Here is a 17909-nt window from a genome sequence, read left to right as displayed (position 1 = left end):
ATCATGGTCTGCAAGTTTTCTATCCAAAAATCTTTCGGAATTTTCCATATCTCCAAAAAATTAAAAATTTTAAAGAACAAACAAAACCGTTCGATTGACTTTATTGAGTAACTTGGGTCGCAAGAAATTTTAGAAGTCACTATCATCTGACAAATGGTTACAACCACAATTACTGAATTCTACAGGTTGTACAGTGTCACAGCATACCATAAGAACTGCATCAGTCCTCTTTCTGTTGTGTATTGGTATGGCAGTGTAACCAAGTTTTCCTCAGGAAGTCAGGAGTATCTCCAGGCTTTGACAACTCAACCGTCGCTCCATCTTATAGATTGTTCAATACCTGCTCGGAGGGTTCAGACTGAATGCGAGTTCCCTCCTCATCAGGGACCTTCATCTTGGAGGCCTCATCCATGTTATGCATAGGCAACACTACTGTTGATTCATTTGTTTCTTCAATGGTCTCTAACACATCAACTGGCTTGTTGGATTCACTTCCCAGACCAGTATTTGGAGACTCTAAGGAGGTATCAGTCACAATTGTGGCAGTTCCGTCACTGTAATTTCCATCCACATCTGAAAAATTGGCAGATAATCCAAGAGCACAAGATTCTGTACTCGGTGATACTGTTTCTGCATTAAATTGTGGATTGTATATGGTTGTCATGTCCTCCTCTAATTGCATATGATCTTCTGAAGGATTTGCAGCATCATTCTCAGAATTGTCAGTAGCATACTTTGATTCACTCGGTTCAGCTTCCAGTGACGAGGTTGTTTCAGCATTGAAGTCAACTTGTTGATCATATGAGGCTATTGCACCCTCCTCTAGTTTCACATAATCCTCCTCTAAAGAACTTGTAACATCTTCCTCAAAAGAGTGAGATCTATTCAAAGACGCTGATTCAGCATTAATGGAAACTTCTGTGTCATATGAGGCTACTTCATGCTCCTCTGATTTCGCAGAACCCTCTAGACAGCTTCTAGCATCCTCCTGAAAAGAGTCGGCCACATTATTGGGTTGTTCCTCTGCTTCTTCTACACTGACATGCTCTTGTTCCTTCTCAATCTCCAACAACTTTTGGATTGTTTCAGCAGCAGCATCTATAGCCCATGCATCGTCGTTGACATCTCTGCATTAAACAAATTATTAATACTTGAAAAAAGAGCCTCCAGCTGAGATTCATCCTGTGGGTAGATGATAAACCATCACATTATGTTAACATCAAATGGCAATAAAACTTCAAGAGATACCTTCTAGGATTTAGTCCAGCTGAAAAAAAGGCTGATTTCATGAGATTCATGAGAAAAAAAGGATTGTTGGAGAAGTACCCTCCGTACTTCGTGATTTCCACAAGAAATTGCACATCCAAAACAAACTGCTCTAGGATACACAGACAAAATGAATTAAATATAAGCAAGCATCATGACCAAAGAAGTGGATAGTAACCAGACTACTAGCACTTGTCTATGAGTGCATAAGGGACAAGAAAAAGAAAAGAAACCACAAACCTGTTTGAAAGCGAGAGGATGATCTTCGGTCATATCCACATTAGTATCCCAGAACTCTTTGTTATTTGAAATCCAAACGAAAACAGCCTCTATAAGATCCCCTATTAGCTTTATCAACCATTCAACTTCGAAAACATTGTCCTCGGAAAGGTTTTCTAGTTTCCTCAGTTCTAGAAACAGTACCTGATCATCAGACATCAATACCAAGACCACATCAGCAGCATATAATGTAAGTCTCCCAGTACAACTTTTCTTAACTATGAGGATATAATTGACTAATGCTGTAAATTCTGAGGGAATTCAAAGAAAAACTGCAGAAAAGAGAGATGGGATGATGTAGCTTAGTCCAATTAGCTGTATGATTGTGCTCAAGGCATGACATGCTCTGGACATGGATCTTATCATATCACTATTGAAAGAACCTTTCTGATACTTTCAACAATTTCAGCAGCTTCTGTCAATTCTAAATTTCAGAACTTTAACATAAGACTGACCAGTTGTAGATGTAAATTCTAAAGCAGCTCATTCCACAACACTAAGAAATAAGGAACTATTGAACACCATCAAAATTTTATGCACATTCGATTTTTACTTTTCCCTTTCTTGTGGTTGAAACTTGGACTCTATATATTGCTGTTCATTTTATTTTATTTATGTGGCAGAGAAAAAAGTTCAGCATAATTATTTAACATCATACCTGAAAGGGAAGGGATGGCATTCCTCCATGTAACATGCAGGACTCGCCATGGCTGTTAATGCGGATTTCTGGAAGTTTGTAGCTAGTTTTGAGAGACATTACTCTATATATGAATTGCTCGCAGAATAGAGATCTGAGCCCAAGAGAGGCTTCTTGAATAAACAATATACAACTGTCAAATTCCTTATGTTGATAACCATCGGGGTGGCTTTTTCTTATTTCAGAAATGGTATCACTAGCACCCTTGAAAATACTCCTGACCATGTTGGAGAAAAGTTGCTTAAGTGCTGATAGATTGGCTAGGATAGATACCTGTTGTTGCACTGACTCGGCCAAATTGATCTTCGAACTGATTTTTTCTGTAACAGTTGTGTCACAGTTGATGGCTCTTTGAAGGATGTCTATATACTTTTTGAAGAGGTTCATAAGTCCACTAAGAATTGATCCTTCAATTTCAAGGGCAAGTAATGGGCTGACATCTACAGTTATTGCCTTGAAGCAAACAACAGAAGAGGTTAGTAAGAATAGCATCATACCATTACCATTCATCACCTAGAATCATAACACAAACTATTGTGGGTGCATCCTATTTTTTCTCTATATGTCTAATACATACCTGCAGCAGTGTTACAAACTTCCGGCCGCTGTTAGTGAGCAAGCAATATTCTGGCTGTTGCCCAACAACCATGGAAGAGCACCGTTCATTCATAATTCCAGATACAAGATATCTACCCAAAACCCATGTATCAGTTGCTGTAAAGATTCCAATGACTTTTGTAAAATGATCCAGGTGTATATTTAGAACATCTTCCATGCAAGGGCGAATATGCTTGATCAAGTATGGCCGCAACACTAATCTCTGAGTTTCCAGCAAAGAACAAAATGAAATCACAAACTGCACAGCTTCTACTGCTGTGGACAATCCACCACTTACTTCTGAGATGGACTTGACATACTTATCAAAACAAGCGGCAAAACCTTTGGTTTCTTCACGAGTCCACTTAATAACTTCTGGTGCATAAGGAGAAGTTTCTCCAAATAACATCACAAAACTTCTTGCTGCTTGAGAAATCATAGAAAACACGAACTTTGAAAGTTCCCTGATGTATACCCTATCCAACAACGATTTAGAAGCCTTCAAATTATTAATCCCAGAAGCAATGCGTGAATGGTAATATTTGAGCAATAAACTAGTTGCAAGATGAATATCACCCAGTCTGCAAAGCCCCACCAGTGCTTTCTGAAGTTCGGCTGCAGATATTCTTGGATTTTCAGCCACGATTGCCAACCGTTGTGTAAGCAAGCCCTTCCTCTCAGAAACTGCAGACTCAAATAATCTCAACTCTTCCACCGGACAATCCGTTTCAAACTGCATCCTTTCAAAATTCACATCCTCCAAGTCTAAGATAGCCAGCGCTTCATCTATCCTATTCTCACACAAGAGAACGTCCAAAGTTTCCAAAACATCATTTGCATGAGCCTCTAACTCACCGATCGGAAGCGCCTCATCCCATTCAGATTCTTCAATAACGAAGTCCATACTCTCCTTCGATAAAACCTTCGAATATATGCCATCTACAAGGTCATTCACAAGCCTCTTTTGACTCGAAACATGGTTCTTCAGCTGCATCAGCTCAGTCTCCATGCGTCCTACTTCTTCAAAGACTCTACATACATGACAACACACTCCACTTAATTTCTCAATCGAAACATCACCTCTACCGCTCTACTCACAATTGAAACCAAATCATACATACGATTAAACATCACACACTTATTATAAACACGATTATACATTTCTCTGATATCATAACCCGAGAATTTCGAGTAATTGTAGAGCAAAACGAACAAGGAACTATCTATATAGCTGAGAAGAGTTTACCTAACAAAGGAGGAATAATTAGCAAAGATGTGACTGTGGAAATCTTCATTGGATGCAACCTTCAGCTCGAGTAGCTCCGAACAAAGATGCTTAATTCCCTAAATTCAAAGCGTATTACATAAGAAATGAACCTCAAATTCCAAAAAAATCAAACACTGATATACGATTGGAGGTAATTGACTAACCCTAGCGGTCATGGATTGGAGGTTGGAGTCGTCATCGCGGTCAGTGGAGACGACGGAGGAAGCGTCGGAGGCGGTGTCGGACTGCGTGGAGTTCTCCATTTCTGGGAGGTCTCGGAAGCGAAAGCGAGAGGTTGAAGTGGAAGACGATTCCATGGGGTATGGCTATCCATTGGTACCGGAGAGACTGATGGAGTATTTATACCAAATCAGAGGCCGCTGGAGGGAGTTGTTGTCGTTTGGCGCGCTTTGGTTTCTTCGTTCATCTTTACCGTTATGCGAAGGGTAGAGGACAACTTAGACGGCGCCGTGTTCTTCGTTTGGCAGTTGGCACGAAATTTACAATTTAGAATTTACTGAAAATTCAATAATCATAAAATGACAATACTTTTTATCCAACAAATATTTGAATTTTTGATGGAGATTGCTGAACATTTTTTTTAAGAACCTTATGTCAAATGCGATATAAGAGAAGATTTTACTACATGTGAACAGGGTTAGCGACTAGAAAAACACCATCTATTACATAATATATACTTTAAATAGTTTGAAAATCTAAAAAATCGAGTGTCATAATGAGTTCATAAACAATATTAACTCGAAGAACTATGTATCATATTATTGAAAACCTGTTTTTCCAACAAGAGTGAATCTTCGTGTGCCAACCGTGAAAGAGATTGAAAACACTCATTCGGTCGAGGCAAAATCTTTTCGCTGAAAGAAAAATAGGAACAACATTTTTGACTTAAAATTCGATGCTTATTTTCTGAAATATCGGTATAATGTTTAATTTTGATAAATAAATTCAAATCCTTGCGGCGAAACGACGTCGTGGGGGTATAAACAGTCTGAAAGCGAAACGGAACCAATAAGCAAAAAGAGGCTTCCCAGCTCCCCCAACTGTACTAGCATTACTACCACCACCACCTGCAAATCAAATAATGAATTGACCGAAACCAAGAATCGCAGAGAGTGAGAGCAATGCGAGCAACGTGGAAGCTCCACCTGCTCACGGCGTTCCTCCTCCTCTTCCATGGAGCCGGAGGCGACGACTGGAGCGGCGACTACTCCAAGCTCTCCGGCATCATCATCCCCGGCTTGGCCTCCACTCAGCTCCGCGCCTGGTCCATCCTCGATTGCCCTTACTCTCCTCTCGATTTCAACCCTCTCGATTTGGTCTGGCTCGACACCACCAAAGTATGCCCCCTCCTCCTCTCTTCTCTTCGCTTTTGAATTCCCTTCCAATTTTTTGTGACGGTGACGGCGATTCTGTGCCGCAGCTTCTCTCCGCCGTGAACTGCTGGCTCAAGTGCATGCTGCTTGACCCGCACAACCAAACGGATCATCCGGACTGCAAGTCCCGCCCCGATAGCGGCCTCTCCGCCATCACCGAGCTCGATCCTGGTTATATAACCGGTACTCGTTTTTTGCATTTCTGCCTCTTTCGGCTTTTCGCATTCGATTTTGGCTTAGTTTGCTTATTGTGAGCTTTGCTGCTTGGTTTTTGGAAGGTCCTCTGTCTTCTGTGTGGAAGGAGTGGGTGAAATGGTGTATTGAATTCGGAATCGAAGCTAATGCGATCATTGCTGTTCCTTATGATTGGAGGCTTTCGCCTTCCATGCTGGAGGAGCGAGACCTTTACTTTCACAAGCTCAAGTTAGTACCTGTATTCGTAGCTTCGTTTAAGATAAATGATGAAACAATATGTTGATGATGATAAGCTAAACGGATAGTAATGATGTGATTTAGAGTAAATATATTCATCTATTAATTGGAAAAGTAAAATGATACTAGATTGACATTTGAGACGGCACTGAAGCTTCGCGGAGGCCCCTCAGTAGTGTTTGCACATTCACTAGGTAATCATGTGTTCCGTTACTTTTTGGAGTGGCTAAAGCTGGAGATCGCACCAAAACATTATGTCAAATGGCTGGATGACCACATTCATGCCTATTTTGCCGTTGGTAAGCTTTATATGCATCAGAATTCAACTACTGTAAAAATTTAGTCGATTCTATTAGTTTCATGTCATTTTCTGGACTTACTTTGGTGAATTGATTCCAGGAGCTCCACTTCTTGGTGCAACCGAGACTGTCAAAGGAACACTTTCTGGACTGACATTCGGCCTTCCTATTTCTGAGGTTGTGACCTATAGTTTTCATATTTTTGTTTTCTATTATATTATAACCAACGAAGTGCTGCAAGATGTAAGATATCAGCTTTTCTTCTCATTATTCCACTTATGTAAAACTGAAAATGAAAATTGGGATAGGCAAGATACTCGGTTATTTTTAAACAGGTATCTAGATGCACCTAGAAATTTCCGAAACATAATGTTGTCTACATCAGGCTCAGAAAACTGTAAAGCATATAAGTATCAATGATGCAAACTGATGTAGTGCATTATGAATGTTTGTGATGATCAGGGGACAGCTCGGTTGATGGTCAATTCATTTGCTTCTACATTATGGATGCTGCCATTTTCCCAGTATTGTAAGGGAGAAAATAAATACTGGAACCACTTCTCTGGTGGGGATGAGAGAGGTCATCAAACATATCACTGTGAGAACCGGGAATTTCAGTTAAACTTCTCTGGATGGCCGACCAATATTGTCAACATTGAAATTCCTGCAACCCGTGGTAAAATTTTGACCTGTGCAAGTTTTCTGGTTGCAATGTTGATGTATTCTAATACATATATGTACTCTTTTCACGTGGTGTATTTACAGGCTATGAGGCCTATCCATCTGTTAACGACATGACCACGACTAACTTTTCTAGCGTAGAATGTGGATTACCTACCCAGTTGTCTTTCTCTGCCCGTGAAATAGCAGATGGGACATTGTTCAAAGCAATAGAGGATTATGACCCAGATATGAAGAGGATTTTGTATCAATTAAAGAAGTGGGTAATTTGTCAGTAATTATGAAGAATATCATATTACTTTTCTTCTTCTTCTCTAGTATATATTGTACGTTATTAGATTAGTTGTAGCATGTGCTCCAGTCATGTAGTATTGTTCTTCATTCTGCTAGTTTAGGACGTGCTCTGCTTACAGTTCTTCTTTAGTATATATTGTACGTTATTAGTTTAGTTGTAGCATGTGCTCCAGTCATGTAGTGCCAATGGTAACGGACACTTTCTTCTATTAAATGTGCTTCTGTCCTTCCTACATTTTGAAGTTTGTTTAAGCATGTTAATGTTGATTTCTGGGTCAGAGTTCCAACTCGACATTTTTTTGCAATGCTTTGTATTTCAGGCTATATCTTGATGATCCAGTTTTAAATCCACTCTCACCATGGGAAAGACCACCTTTAAAAAATATATTTTGCATCTATGGAACAGGCTTGAAAACTGAGGTATAATTGCAGTGTCATTAATGGATATGTTATTTTTCTGTCATGACTAAAGCAACTTCTCATGCTTGGCATTCTTGTTGATCATCTGTTACTTGGTTTGTTTATTTAGTTTTGGTATCACAAGGATTATTGGAAAAATTTGTGCTTGCTTTCAGATTAATTTTCTTGCTTGAAAACAATTTTAGTTTATGTTATTCAAATGTTTTGCTTACAAAATGATGCACATAGTTTGAGATTGTCTGAAACTCGTTGTTGTTACGATTTGATCATTGTAAGCATAACTAGAATGGGTAATTTCAGAATTAGACATGGTTTTTTGTTCATATAAGCAACTGTTACAAGTTCAGTATATTTTTTGTTCACAATTATGTTAGATTCTCTATGATTTGATTGCCAATAAGAATTAATTTATATTCATCCTAAGATATCTCTTTCTTATGACTGTATTTGTCGGTGCCTGTTCTACATTTAGATGGTATGAGTGTTGTGGTGAATGATTGGTTTGGTGTCTTGGCAATGGGAAACAGGTTGGTTACTATTTTGCACCAAGCGGAAAGCCGTACCCCGATAACTGGATCATTACCGATGTGATATATGAGATTGAAGGTTCCTTGTTCTCAAGGTGAATTTCCTAATAGTTACATACTACATCAGTACGCAGAATGCATGCACAAGTGGGTGTGTGCATGCATCCACGTGTCACTTGAATAGAGTTACTGCAGAATATGTATAAGCTTGTGTCACTTGAATATAGTAATTGCATTCTTATTCATGAGTGAAGTGCTTTGGTAAGTTTCTTGCTCTCCATGTATGGGTTTGGAATAAATAAATCATTTTTAGAAAAAAAATATGAGGTGGTGACTTTTTGCACTAATCATTTTTAGAAATGATGTGTTTCTGTATAAACCTAATGTTTTCAAGTACACCATGTTTTCAGGTTATTGTTTTTTTGTTTTTTGTTTTTTTCAGAAATTTGACAGTATAATTTCTCCGTAGGTCAGGAAATCTTGTTGAAGGAAATCCAGGAGCAGCGAGTGGGGATGAGACTGTGAGTTACAACATTCAAGCATGTTTCCCTTTATTGAATATGTTTAAATCTTCTCCTTCAGTATTACTATTTCGTGGTCCTACTATGAACAACATTCATGGCACTTAATAACTCATTACTTAACAGGTACCATACCATTCTCTATCCTGGTGCAAGAATTGGCTAGGACCAAAAGTTAACATAACTAGGTCTCCACAGGTACTTTTTCATTTGGTTACATAACATGTTTATGTTCAATAATTTAGTGCAGTCATCTCTTCTGAGAAAGAAAAGAAGAATATCCATGGAACATATGCTTCCTACTCACATGTATATGTTTTTGTGTGAGGAGATACCGTCAAGAATCTTTGTCACATTGAGAACACTGTTCTTTTGTTTATGTTTGTTTATCAGTAAAGTGGCCTTCTTTGAGACTCATATTTTTGTTTTTCTTGAAATTGTAGTCTGAGCATGATGGTTCTCATGTACAAGAGGAATTGAACGTAGAACATCGTCATGGAGAAGATATTTTGCCAAACATGATAAGGTTGTCCAGGGTCAAGTACATAACTTACTTTGAAGATTCTGTAAGTATACCAGGAAGGAGGACGGCAGTTTGGGAGATAGATAAAGGTGTGAATCTTAACCGGTGGTCATAGAATCACAAAATGAAGCATAACTATTGTTTATGGTTCTTACTTTATAGTAAGTATCTAATTTGCATGAGCACTATTAAACAATTTAATGTAGCTGAGCACCATGGCATGTCCCATACAAATTCCAATCACCATCTGTGACAAACATTTTCTGCACTTGATTTTTCACATATCACATCCGCTAGGTTTTGAAAGAGTTTAAAAAGATAGAATGTATGAAAAATTACCGTTTTCCAAGTCTCAATTGCATGGATATTGGTAAAAGGATATCATCATTTTCTAAGCTTTCATTATTTTCAGTTTCGGATCTTCCAAATCATTCCCAAAACCATTTTTTTGATGCACGGTTTTGAATGAGAGAAAGAAGTGAGGAACCCTCTTTTCGACTATGATTTTTAACTAGTAGTCTTTTTCCAGCACGTATACATAAGAACTCTTTTCCGTGTCTTGTAGTTTTATATATGTGCGTGTGTGTAAATTCTTGTTACAAAACATCAGGTGCCCTTCTGTAATACCATCATCAGCAGCTTTGTATATATCACCGATTAATATATATATATATACATATATATATATATTTATATATACAGTCCGTCTCAGCTACGGACGTCCGCACCGCTTTACGGTGCGGATTTCCCTCCATTCGCCACCGTACGGCGCCGGCGAGGGCGCGCCTCCACCCCAGCGGACTCCAGCAGCTTCCCCGACCACTTTCCATCCCCGACGAGTCCGCCAAATTCCAGTTTTCCGGCCAGATCACCCAAAACTTCAAACAAAGTCAATCTGGCCGGAACACTGGAATTCGGCGGACTCGCCAGGGATAGAAGAGGTCGGGGAAGCTGCTGGAGTCCGCTGGGGTGGAGGCGTGCCCTCGCCAGCGCCGTACAGTGGTGAACGGAGGGAAATCCGCACCATAAAGCGGTGCGGACATCCGCAGCTGAGAAAAATCCTATACATATATATATATATATATATATTCTGATCCAGCAAATAGAACTTGTACTAACAGTGATTTAATGTAGCGAATCATAGGAACATTGTTAGATCCCCTGTTCTAATGAGAGAGTTGTGGCTTCAAATGTGGCATGATATCCATCCCGATGCTAAGTCAAAGTTTGTTACTAAAGGTGATTGCTGATATATTTTCACTATCTTGTTCTCCTTCTTCCCGTCCTCCACCTTCAAGTAATTCGCTAACTGTAATTTGCAACAGCCAAACGAGGACCTTTGAGGAATGAGGACTGCTATTGGGATTATGGAAAAGCTCGATGTGCTTGGGCTGAATACTGTGAATATAGGTTTATTATGTTTCAAAGTATTAGATATTTGTTAGAAAGCTAAAGCTTCTTTTCTGCCTCCCTTTCTTTTTAATCTATTTATGTCTGGTGATGTAGGTATGTCTTTGGAGATGTTCATTTAGGACAGAGCTGTAGGTTGAAGAATTCTAGAGCAGATCTTCTATCGAATTACTTGTAGATTGAAAGGTATCATTTCTTCTTCATTGCCTTACTCACGCTTAATATCACTACTTCTACTTGAATCTTCTTTTGCATTTGTTTGTAGATTGAAAGGTATCCTTTTTTCTTCATCGTCCTAATCTGAAAAGTTTGATACCGTCACTTGTGCTTAAATCTGAATGCACACAATTTCTATGACTCGGAAATAGTGTCAGTTGTAGTTACTTGATTCCCATTTACCAGTAACTAAATTTGCTTTGTTATCTGCCTGTTCTTAGGACCATGCTTCGCCATTTCACAAGTCAAACATTTGAAAAAGAAAAATCCCTTTTTGAATATTTTTGGTATAACTGCACTCTCCGCAGTTTTATATCAGCCATCTCACTCGTTTGCATGAATTATGATTTGTTGCACATGCGATGTGATTTTGTGGAGACTATTTAATGCTGAGAGATACAAATTGTTGTGTCATTTCAACATTCTAATATCATTGCTGTTATTCTACTACTGATAAGAAATGGATAATCTACTGCAGTTGATGTTTCTTTTGATTATATTTCTGTTTCATCACCTCACGGATTCTAGCATCCAACTAAACAGGTACGTTGCCAATATTTGCGCTAATCGGAGGGCACATTACAATTAACATGCAAGACACGTCACTTGTATTGTGTAACAGTTTAGCAGTTGAGTACTTTTTGTATCAAGCACAATCGGCGAGTCTTGATTCTTGTTTTACGACTTTGTCGTCAGTAGATATCTAACTTAGCAGCTCAGCTTCCTCTGATCAGCTTCCTCTTCAAGCAATTTTCGCAACTGGAGGACACCAATGCTAGATTTGCTTTGGCCAACTCAGCACCCCCAAATTCTCTCCATACAAGTCTAGTTTTTTCTGGTAATTTCTACAAGCACCAAAGTTGCTGAATCATTGCACCACCACAGTACTTCTTGAATATGTTAACAATGAGGTTTGGTATCAAATTCGTATTCACCTGAAAAGTGTAACTATATATGTTGTCTTAGAATTGAGCAGTGACTGCCATCCGAGACAACGCACTACTATACGATACGAGGATAAATGTGTATTGAACTTGGTGAATAACTGCTACAGTAATGCTATTCTTGCAGATTTTGTATATTAGATTGGGGCGAAGACAGTTTGTTCCCTTTTCTTTCGCTAATTAATATAATGAAGTTACTCCTAAATTATTATCTTTTATACTTCCCAAGTTTGTTATCTAATCCTGAAGCCCTTTCCATAAGCAATGTTGAAAATGCCTGATGAGTGATTGGTTGATTGACATAAGTCCAGTGAGCTGAAAAGCACTTGGGTTTGCCTAATACCTTTGAGTACAAGCGACTTGCCTTCACCAAATAGAGAGTTCAGATGAAGGAAATAAAAATAAAGTGAGTGACTGCCTAGCTGAAATAAACAGTAATGATAGTCCGAACTTCAAATTTGAATCACAAGCCATGAAAACAGACATGAGATTTCCATTGTTCATTTGTATCACAAGTACGAGTAAAGAATGTGGTTCATGGATACAAGAAGAACAAGGAGGAAACAACAGCAGTTTCTTCCAGAAAAAGTCGGCTAACTCTGCCTTTTGATCTCAAAGGAGTATTTCAGTTCCATATAACATCTCTTGTCATCGTCTTCAAACTGCGGGAAAAAAAAATCCAGATGAAGAAACCTCAATATATAGTTAATGTACACATGAAGAATGACTGCAGAAATGGAAAATATTTGGGAAATGACAGCTTTGCAAGTGTCAAGAAAAGACTGCTGATTTACTATACAAACACTAGCATTAGTGTTGACTAGGGATGTAGCCTTAAGATCTATAACCTGGTATGGTTTCAAATACTCATAAGAGGCATAGCTTCCGCTTATACGACCATAAGAGGTATACATGCACCTTTGATATAAAATAAGCTTGCTGCATACAAATGCCTTTAGACTTGGACAAACCACAACATACCTTAAGCCTCGCCGAGTAAAGTCCCCTTGCAAGCACCCCAGATGGAGTGGTCTCCTCTTCCAAGGTGTGCTCATAGGGTTCTCTATTTGGAGCAAATGTACCCAACATTCCTTTGCTTTGATCAACTGGCACCCAAAACAACGAAAATAAATAGACAAAATTTGAACGGCAAAAGAATATGCCAAAAGGATTGATCTTTATGGTTTTTCAATCCCGTGGGCTAATTTCAGGAGTTTTAGCATGTGAAAAAGAGTATTTGGTATTGTTAAGCTCACCTCCAGGAACATTAACAAATAACAAGTTGTTGACATATTTCAATAATACAGTATCTTAGCATTGGTTTAGCTAAAACTTCAATAAGCTTTCAATCATTTCTATTGCATATTCTGTACATCTAGAGGCAACAATAAAAATGTAATATGCACCTTGGAGTCCTCCTTTCCACACTGTGTTGGAGTAGGTAAGGCCAGAAACAATGTTGTGCAGAACACTAAATGTGAGCTTAAGCCGATATTCAGATCCTTCTTTGAGTGTAAACAGCACACGGCCAATCTGATTTTCATCAACGGGCAATGGAGTATTTATTTCCCCAAAATCATCGGAGACGATACTGATGGAGTGGAATTTGACTTCAGGTTCCATTTGGCCTGATTAATGAAACATTCTTAGCAAAAAAAAAAAAAAATAGTATACATAAAACCAGAACACACCGATGTGTATGAAGTGGAACAGAAAACAAGGTTCAATGGAGTATAAAAGATTCACAAAGATCAAACCATCCGAATCGCTTTCCAAGCAACCAAGCAGCTTCTGCTTCCACCTCCGTAAGCTGTCATCATCCTGTAACACAGGTGAGTTCAAAATTAAATTGGTACAGAACAAACACTTGATTGTCTATTCCACACAATTACACAAATGGATCAATCAGAACAGTTGCATTTGGATCACAACAGGAATTAGATAAATTAATAAGATTAGCATCCCCACATTGAACGTAACAGAGATAAAAACATTCATATTACCAGTTTAACAAATGGTTTTGAATTCCTTGTATATGGTAAAGTTCAGACTTCAATTGAAGTTTTGGGTTCAAGAAGAAAGCCTTGATCTTTATCTTATCTTTTCCTAAATATTCTAACAGAACAATGACAAAATTCAAAGGTTCAAGCAAAACCCGAATAATCTCTCACATGTATTCGACCAAACAAAAACACCACTCAAGGAAAACTAAAACAACTCCAAATTCAACATATATGAAAATAGAGAGTCATTAGAGAAAAAGAGAAAACCTTGTCTTTCTCAATTTGCTCCTTGAGAGAGACCAAAGGCCCAGGAACAAAGCCAGCAGCAACCCCATTACTCCTGTGATCTTCATCTTCATCTTCTTCATCTTCTCCAACATGACAGACCTCATTTAGCTTTTCACTCAGTTCCCCTAGCTTTTCTGATGATGGGCCTGCTTCATCTCCTCTCTTCCCACCCTCCATCTCTGTCTACTCTCTTTCTTTCAGACAGACACACTCACAGAGTGAAGCATGAGACAAGACAACAACCCTTTTGAGAATTGTCTAAAGTGTCGACCCAAGTAAAGGAAAAAGAAGTTTGATTCAAACAGTGGCAAAGACTACGTATAAAGTACCGTATGGTACTACAGTTCTACAGTAATGTTTGTTTGTCAGTGCTGTGTCGGCCTACTTGACTAACTTGAGTATTAGGTTTTCATTTTAATTTTTTACTAATTAAACGTTAATGTTGAAGGAAAAATACATTGATGTGTCTTGAGACGAAAAAGGGAATCATGTGATTATATGTAATTGAGCAATCAGACATTATTAGGTTTCATTACATTGTAATTACCGTTTGTAACTGTTATATTCATCCCCTATATAAGAGAATTATCTAATGAGAATGAGTCGACAAGTTTCAATTGTCATATTTTTGTAACACGTTATCAGCACGTAGTTCTAGTCTTGATTTAAAAGGTTACTTCTTTCATTATCTGATGGGAAAATGGTCTAAACAGTATCTCATTTTTTAGAGAAGCAAATGTTTGACATCTCAATTTTAGAAAACTTCAAAACTGTATCTCACATTCTTACACTGACCGAAATTTGATATTTAGAACCGTTAGCTCTAAAAAAGTATATGTTGTGTCGGCCTATCTCACATTCTGATACGTTCATTCAACATTTCAACTCAAGCTTTGTTCTGTTACATTCATCCACCTCAAACTAGAATGACATGAATATGTATTTTTATTTTCCGTGACATAAAAATGTAAGAAAACTAACATCCTAACACCACTCATTAGTGTATGCTCACTTATTAATAGATTAAAAAAAATAATAAAAAAAGTTAATTAACTATGGAAACAATATAGTAAATAAATATGCAAAGTCGAAGAAAAGAAAAAATAACTTCAATATTCTCCTTGCACTTCTCGCTTGGCCAGATTAGGGGGTTCAGTAAGATAAGCAAGGTAGATATCGTGTGCTTTAGTTACTTTCTTTGATTTTTGGGGTTTTTTTATTATCGTGTGCATATGTATACATTTCCTATTTGAGGAGGTGGCACATGTTTCTGTGGATAGGAGCATACGTACTCTGCCTCTTCATGTTTATTTATTTATTTATTATTATTATTTTTTTGGATCTGAAGTAAGGTAACAAGCTACGTGATATTTATATATTTCCTGTCATTCCTTTTTTTTTCTTTGAAAATGTTCATTTTTCTTCTATATACACTCCAACTTATAATTCCTAGCTCAATAATGGAGTACAAGCAAACGCTCATCTATATGCTTCAGCGTTTGCACGTCCGTTTAAATCAATTTTCATGGTGTTAAGATAGCAACTGAGACACTACCAACTACTATAGTTACAATTCCTTGAAACAACCAAAATGACTCGATAAAATGTATTTGCAACAGCTAGCTAGCTTATAATCTTGCACACATACTACTAAGGATTGTCCTCAAATACCATCAATGAAAATAATGAAAATATTATTTTCATCTAACTATTTGCATGCGTATTCTAGAGCGATGTTTCCTTCAGCATTAACACCATTCAACTTGTCCTGCACCGCTGGCCCGCTGGGTGTGGATTTCCCCTATCTGCACTTCGGCCAGCCCTCAAAATGCCATCTTTTAAGATTAAGGATTCATGCCAAGCTTTTGGTCGAAGTATCATTCCCTTGCACTGTCATGACATACTTCATTGTATTCACCTGGAATTGACAAAGAAAAGAGATAAAAAGTAAGAAACTGGGCTTCAAAACCACTGGCCAAATCTATGATTCCTCACACACATTGTACTGATAGAAGAATGCTTCTAACTAAAAGAAAGACATTGGATGCTACTACTTCTTGAAGACATTTTATCGATGCTGTACGTGCTAACTCTAAGAAGAAGTTTAACGGTGACTGTTACTCTGTTAGTACATAGCCAAACTTAAAAGGAACATGAAAAGAAACGGACATTGGTTGAGAGAATCAGACGTCAAGAGTTGAGGGAAGATATATGCGCACGATAAGAGAAGGAATATATATGTGAGTCGGTTTGTGATGGTGCTTATCAACTGAACAGCTGACGTTTCGAAATTTGAAATTTATCTAATCCCTTTTTACCGAATTTTGTCTTTTCTATCCTTCTTTTATATGTTTCTGACTTGCTAGATTGAATTTTAGGTAGGGGTATTGGAGGGATTAAGAGAAGTTTAACATTTGGTAGTTCCATAAGCCAAATTGGCTTAATTAATAGAGATATAACAGTTACCCATATATGAATTTGACATCGATTAAATATAAGGGTTCAACTAGCTAGGAAGACTGTTTCATTCTTTCTCGGTATGCATGGAGTGACTTCGAAGTGATGATCGATATGTATAGCTTTTCGGGGAAAATAAGATAATCGACAAGTGAAGACAGACTTGAGTGGTTTAATTTGCAGCACCAATTGCATCGTATGATTTGCAGCTAGCTAGCTCCTTCTCCTACTCGATGTCTCGATCTTCATTAATTCTTGTTGAGTTTTCCGAAAGTTGACTTGAACCACGGTTGAGGTTTAGCCTTAATTTAGGCAATCTGTATGATCAAATCCAACTAAACTCACAGCAGCTCAAGACATGTAAATGTTTAACAAGTCTGCCTGATTGATTCCTATATCTGATTAAGCAGACAAAATGTTTGACCAGCCAAACATCAGTGCCATCTTTACAAGGTCAATCTTAAACCTAGCTAGCGTAATCACGAAAACATCAATTGCTTAATTAACTATGCCATCAAGTTCTGATTCATACAATTAACAACTGCTTTAATTCATGCAGACTAATGAAGTTGGTGGAGCTTGCATTGTGTATAAGATTTTACAATGCATGCAAGTAGCTAGGTTAGTTATCTAGTGCTACCATTTTGAATCTGGGTTGTTTAGGTTGGACTTGATCAACGGAAATTATACGTGAATCTATTGCTTAATTGCATGGAATAAATGATCGATCCCATCAAGCCAGCTCTAGTATAAAAGGATCACTTTGTGCTAGAAACTAATTAACAATCAATAGCTATATATCTTCTTTAGTGAAAGGAAGTACTAGACTAGTTTGGCTCTCTCAGTTAAGATTCTGAAAATGAAAGCTAATAACATCACACTGATCTGATCTTATTGGTCTGTATACTTGTTTGCATTAGTCTAGGGGGCTGCTTAATTAGGTGGTAGCCTGAGGAAAAATTTCTACAAGCATACATGGCCACGTCGAATCGAACCACGTCTCCGCCAATCCCAACTTGCCAGCAAAGTTGCTAAGGATGCATTTCCATGACTGTTTTGTTAGGGTAAGCCATCTAAACACTAACAATTGAACATGCATATCCACATATGTAAGCCAGATCGAGTTGGAATTTCTCTTATTGCTCCGACTCGACTAGTTATAAGTTAAAGTTAGTCATCAAAACGAAATTTTTTGGTGCCAACCCAATGCAATCTTTGAGACCCTAGAGTTTCATGATTAACCAGATTTACTCTTCTGATAGAACAATTGCCATGGCCTGGGGAGCATATATGTAAATCTAAAGCAAATAAGCATCTGGGTACGTATTTCTTGTTAATTTGTACATTCTGGCATGCAATGCCACTTACGATCGCCATGTGTATTTCTATTAGCC

General features: G+C 38.0%; 3 protein-coding genes across 3 annotated transcripts; 1 reads left to right on the top strand and 2 right to left on the bottom strand.

The window, feature by feature from the left end:
- Window positions 1–124: 124 nt before the first annotated feature.
- On the bottom strand, window positions 125–2302 carry LOC101306406. The gene is made up of 4 exons (XM_004292180.1): window positions 2204–2302; window positions 1507–1689; window positions 1249–1373; window positions 125–1127 (listed from the first exon to the last, which is right to left on the bottom strand). The coding sequence occupies exons 1-4, from the start codon at window positions 2300–2302 to the stop codon at window positions 323–325; spliced, it is 1212 nt and encodes a 403-aa protein (XP_004292228.1). The 3' UTR covers window positions 125–322.
- A 2946-nt stretch (window positions 2303–5248) lies between these two features.
- Window positions 5249–12293, top strand: LOC101306115 (phospholipid--sterol O-acyltransferase-like). The gene is made up of 16 exons (XM_004292179.1): window positions 5249–5464; window positions 5548–5683; window positions 5779–5923; window positions 6062–6231; window positions 6332–6408; window positions 6694–6907; window positions 6997–7171; window positions 7527–7626; window positions 8154–8248; window positions 8623–8674; window positions 8801–8872; window positions 9118–9286; window positions 10332–10436; window positions 10523–10607; window positions 10704–10793; window positions 11367–12293. The coding sequence occupies exons 1-15, from the start codon at window positions 5249–5251 to the stop codon at window positions 10783–10785; spliced, it is 1893 nt and encodes a 630-aa protein (XP_004292227.1). The 3' UTR covers window positions 10786–10793; window positions 11367–12293.
- On the bottom strand, window positions 12229–14331 carry LOC101297596 (rho GDP-dissociation inhibitor 1-like). The gene is made up of 5 exons (XM_004289929.1): window positions 14038–14331; window positions 13525–13588; window positions 13174–13395; window positions 12749–12873; window positions 12229–12429 (listed from the first exon to the last, which is right to left on the bottom strand). The coding sequence occupies exons 1-5, from the start codon at window positions 14233–14235 to the stop codon at window positions 12361–12363; spliced, it is 678 nt and encodes a 225-aa protein (XP_004289977.1). The 5' UTR covers window positions 14236–14331; the 3' UTR covers window positions 12229–12360.
- Window positions 14332–17909: the final 3578 nt, after the last annotated feature.

The sequence above is a fragment of the Fragaria vesca genome, linkage group LG2, assembly GCF_000184155.1.
Source record: "Fragaria vesca subsp. vesca linkage group LG2, FraVesHawaii_1.0, whole genome shotgun sequence".
In the NCBI taxonomy this organism is placed as follows: domain Eukaryota; kingdom Viridiplantae; phylum Streptophyta; class Magnoliopsida; order Rosales; family Rosaceae; genus Fragaria; species Fragaria vesca.
The sequence above is the reverse complement of the archived record's forward strand: the minus strand, read 5'-3'. Positions and strand labels throughout refer to the sequence as shown.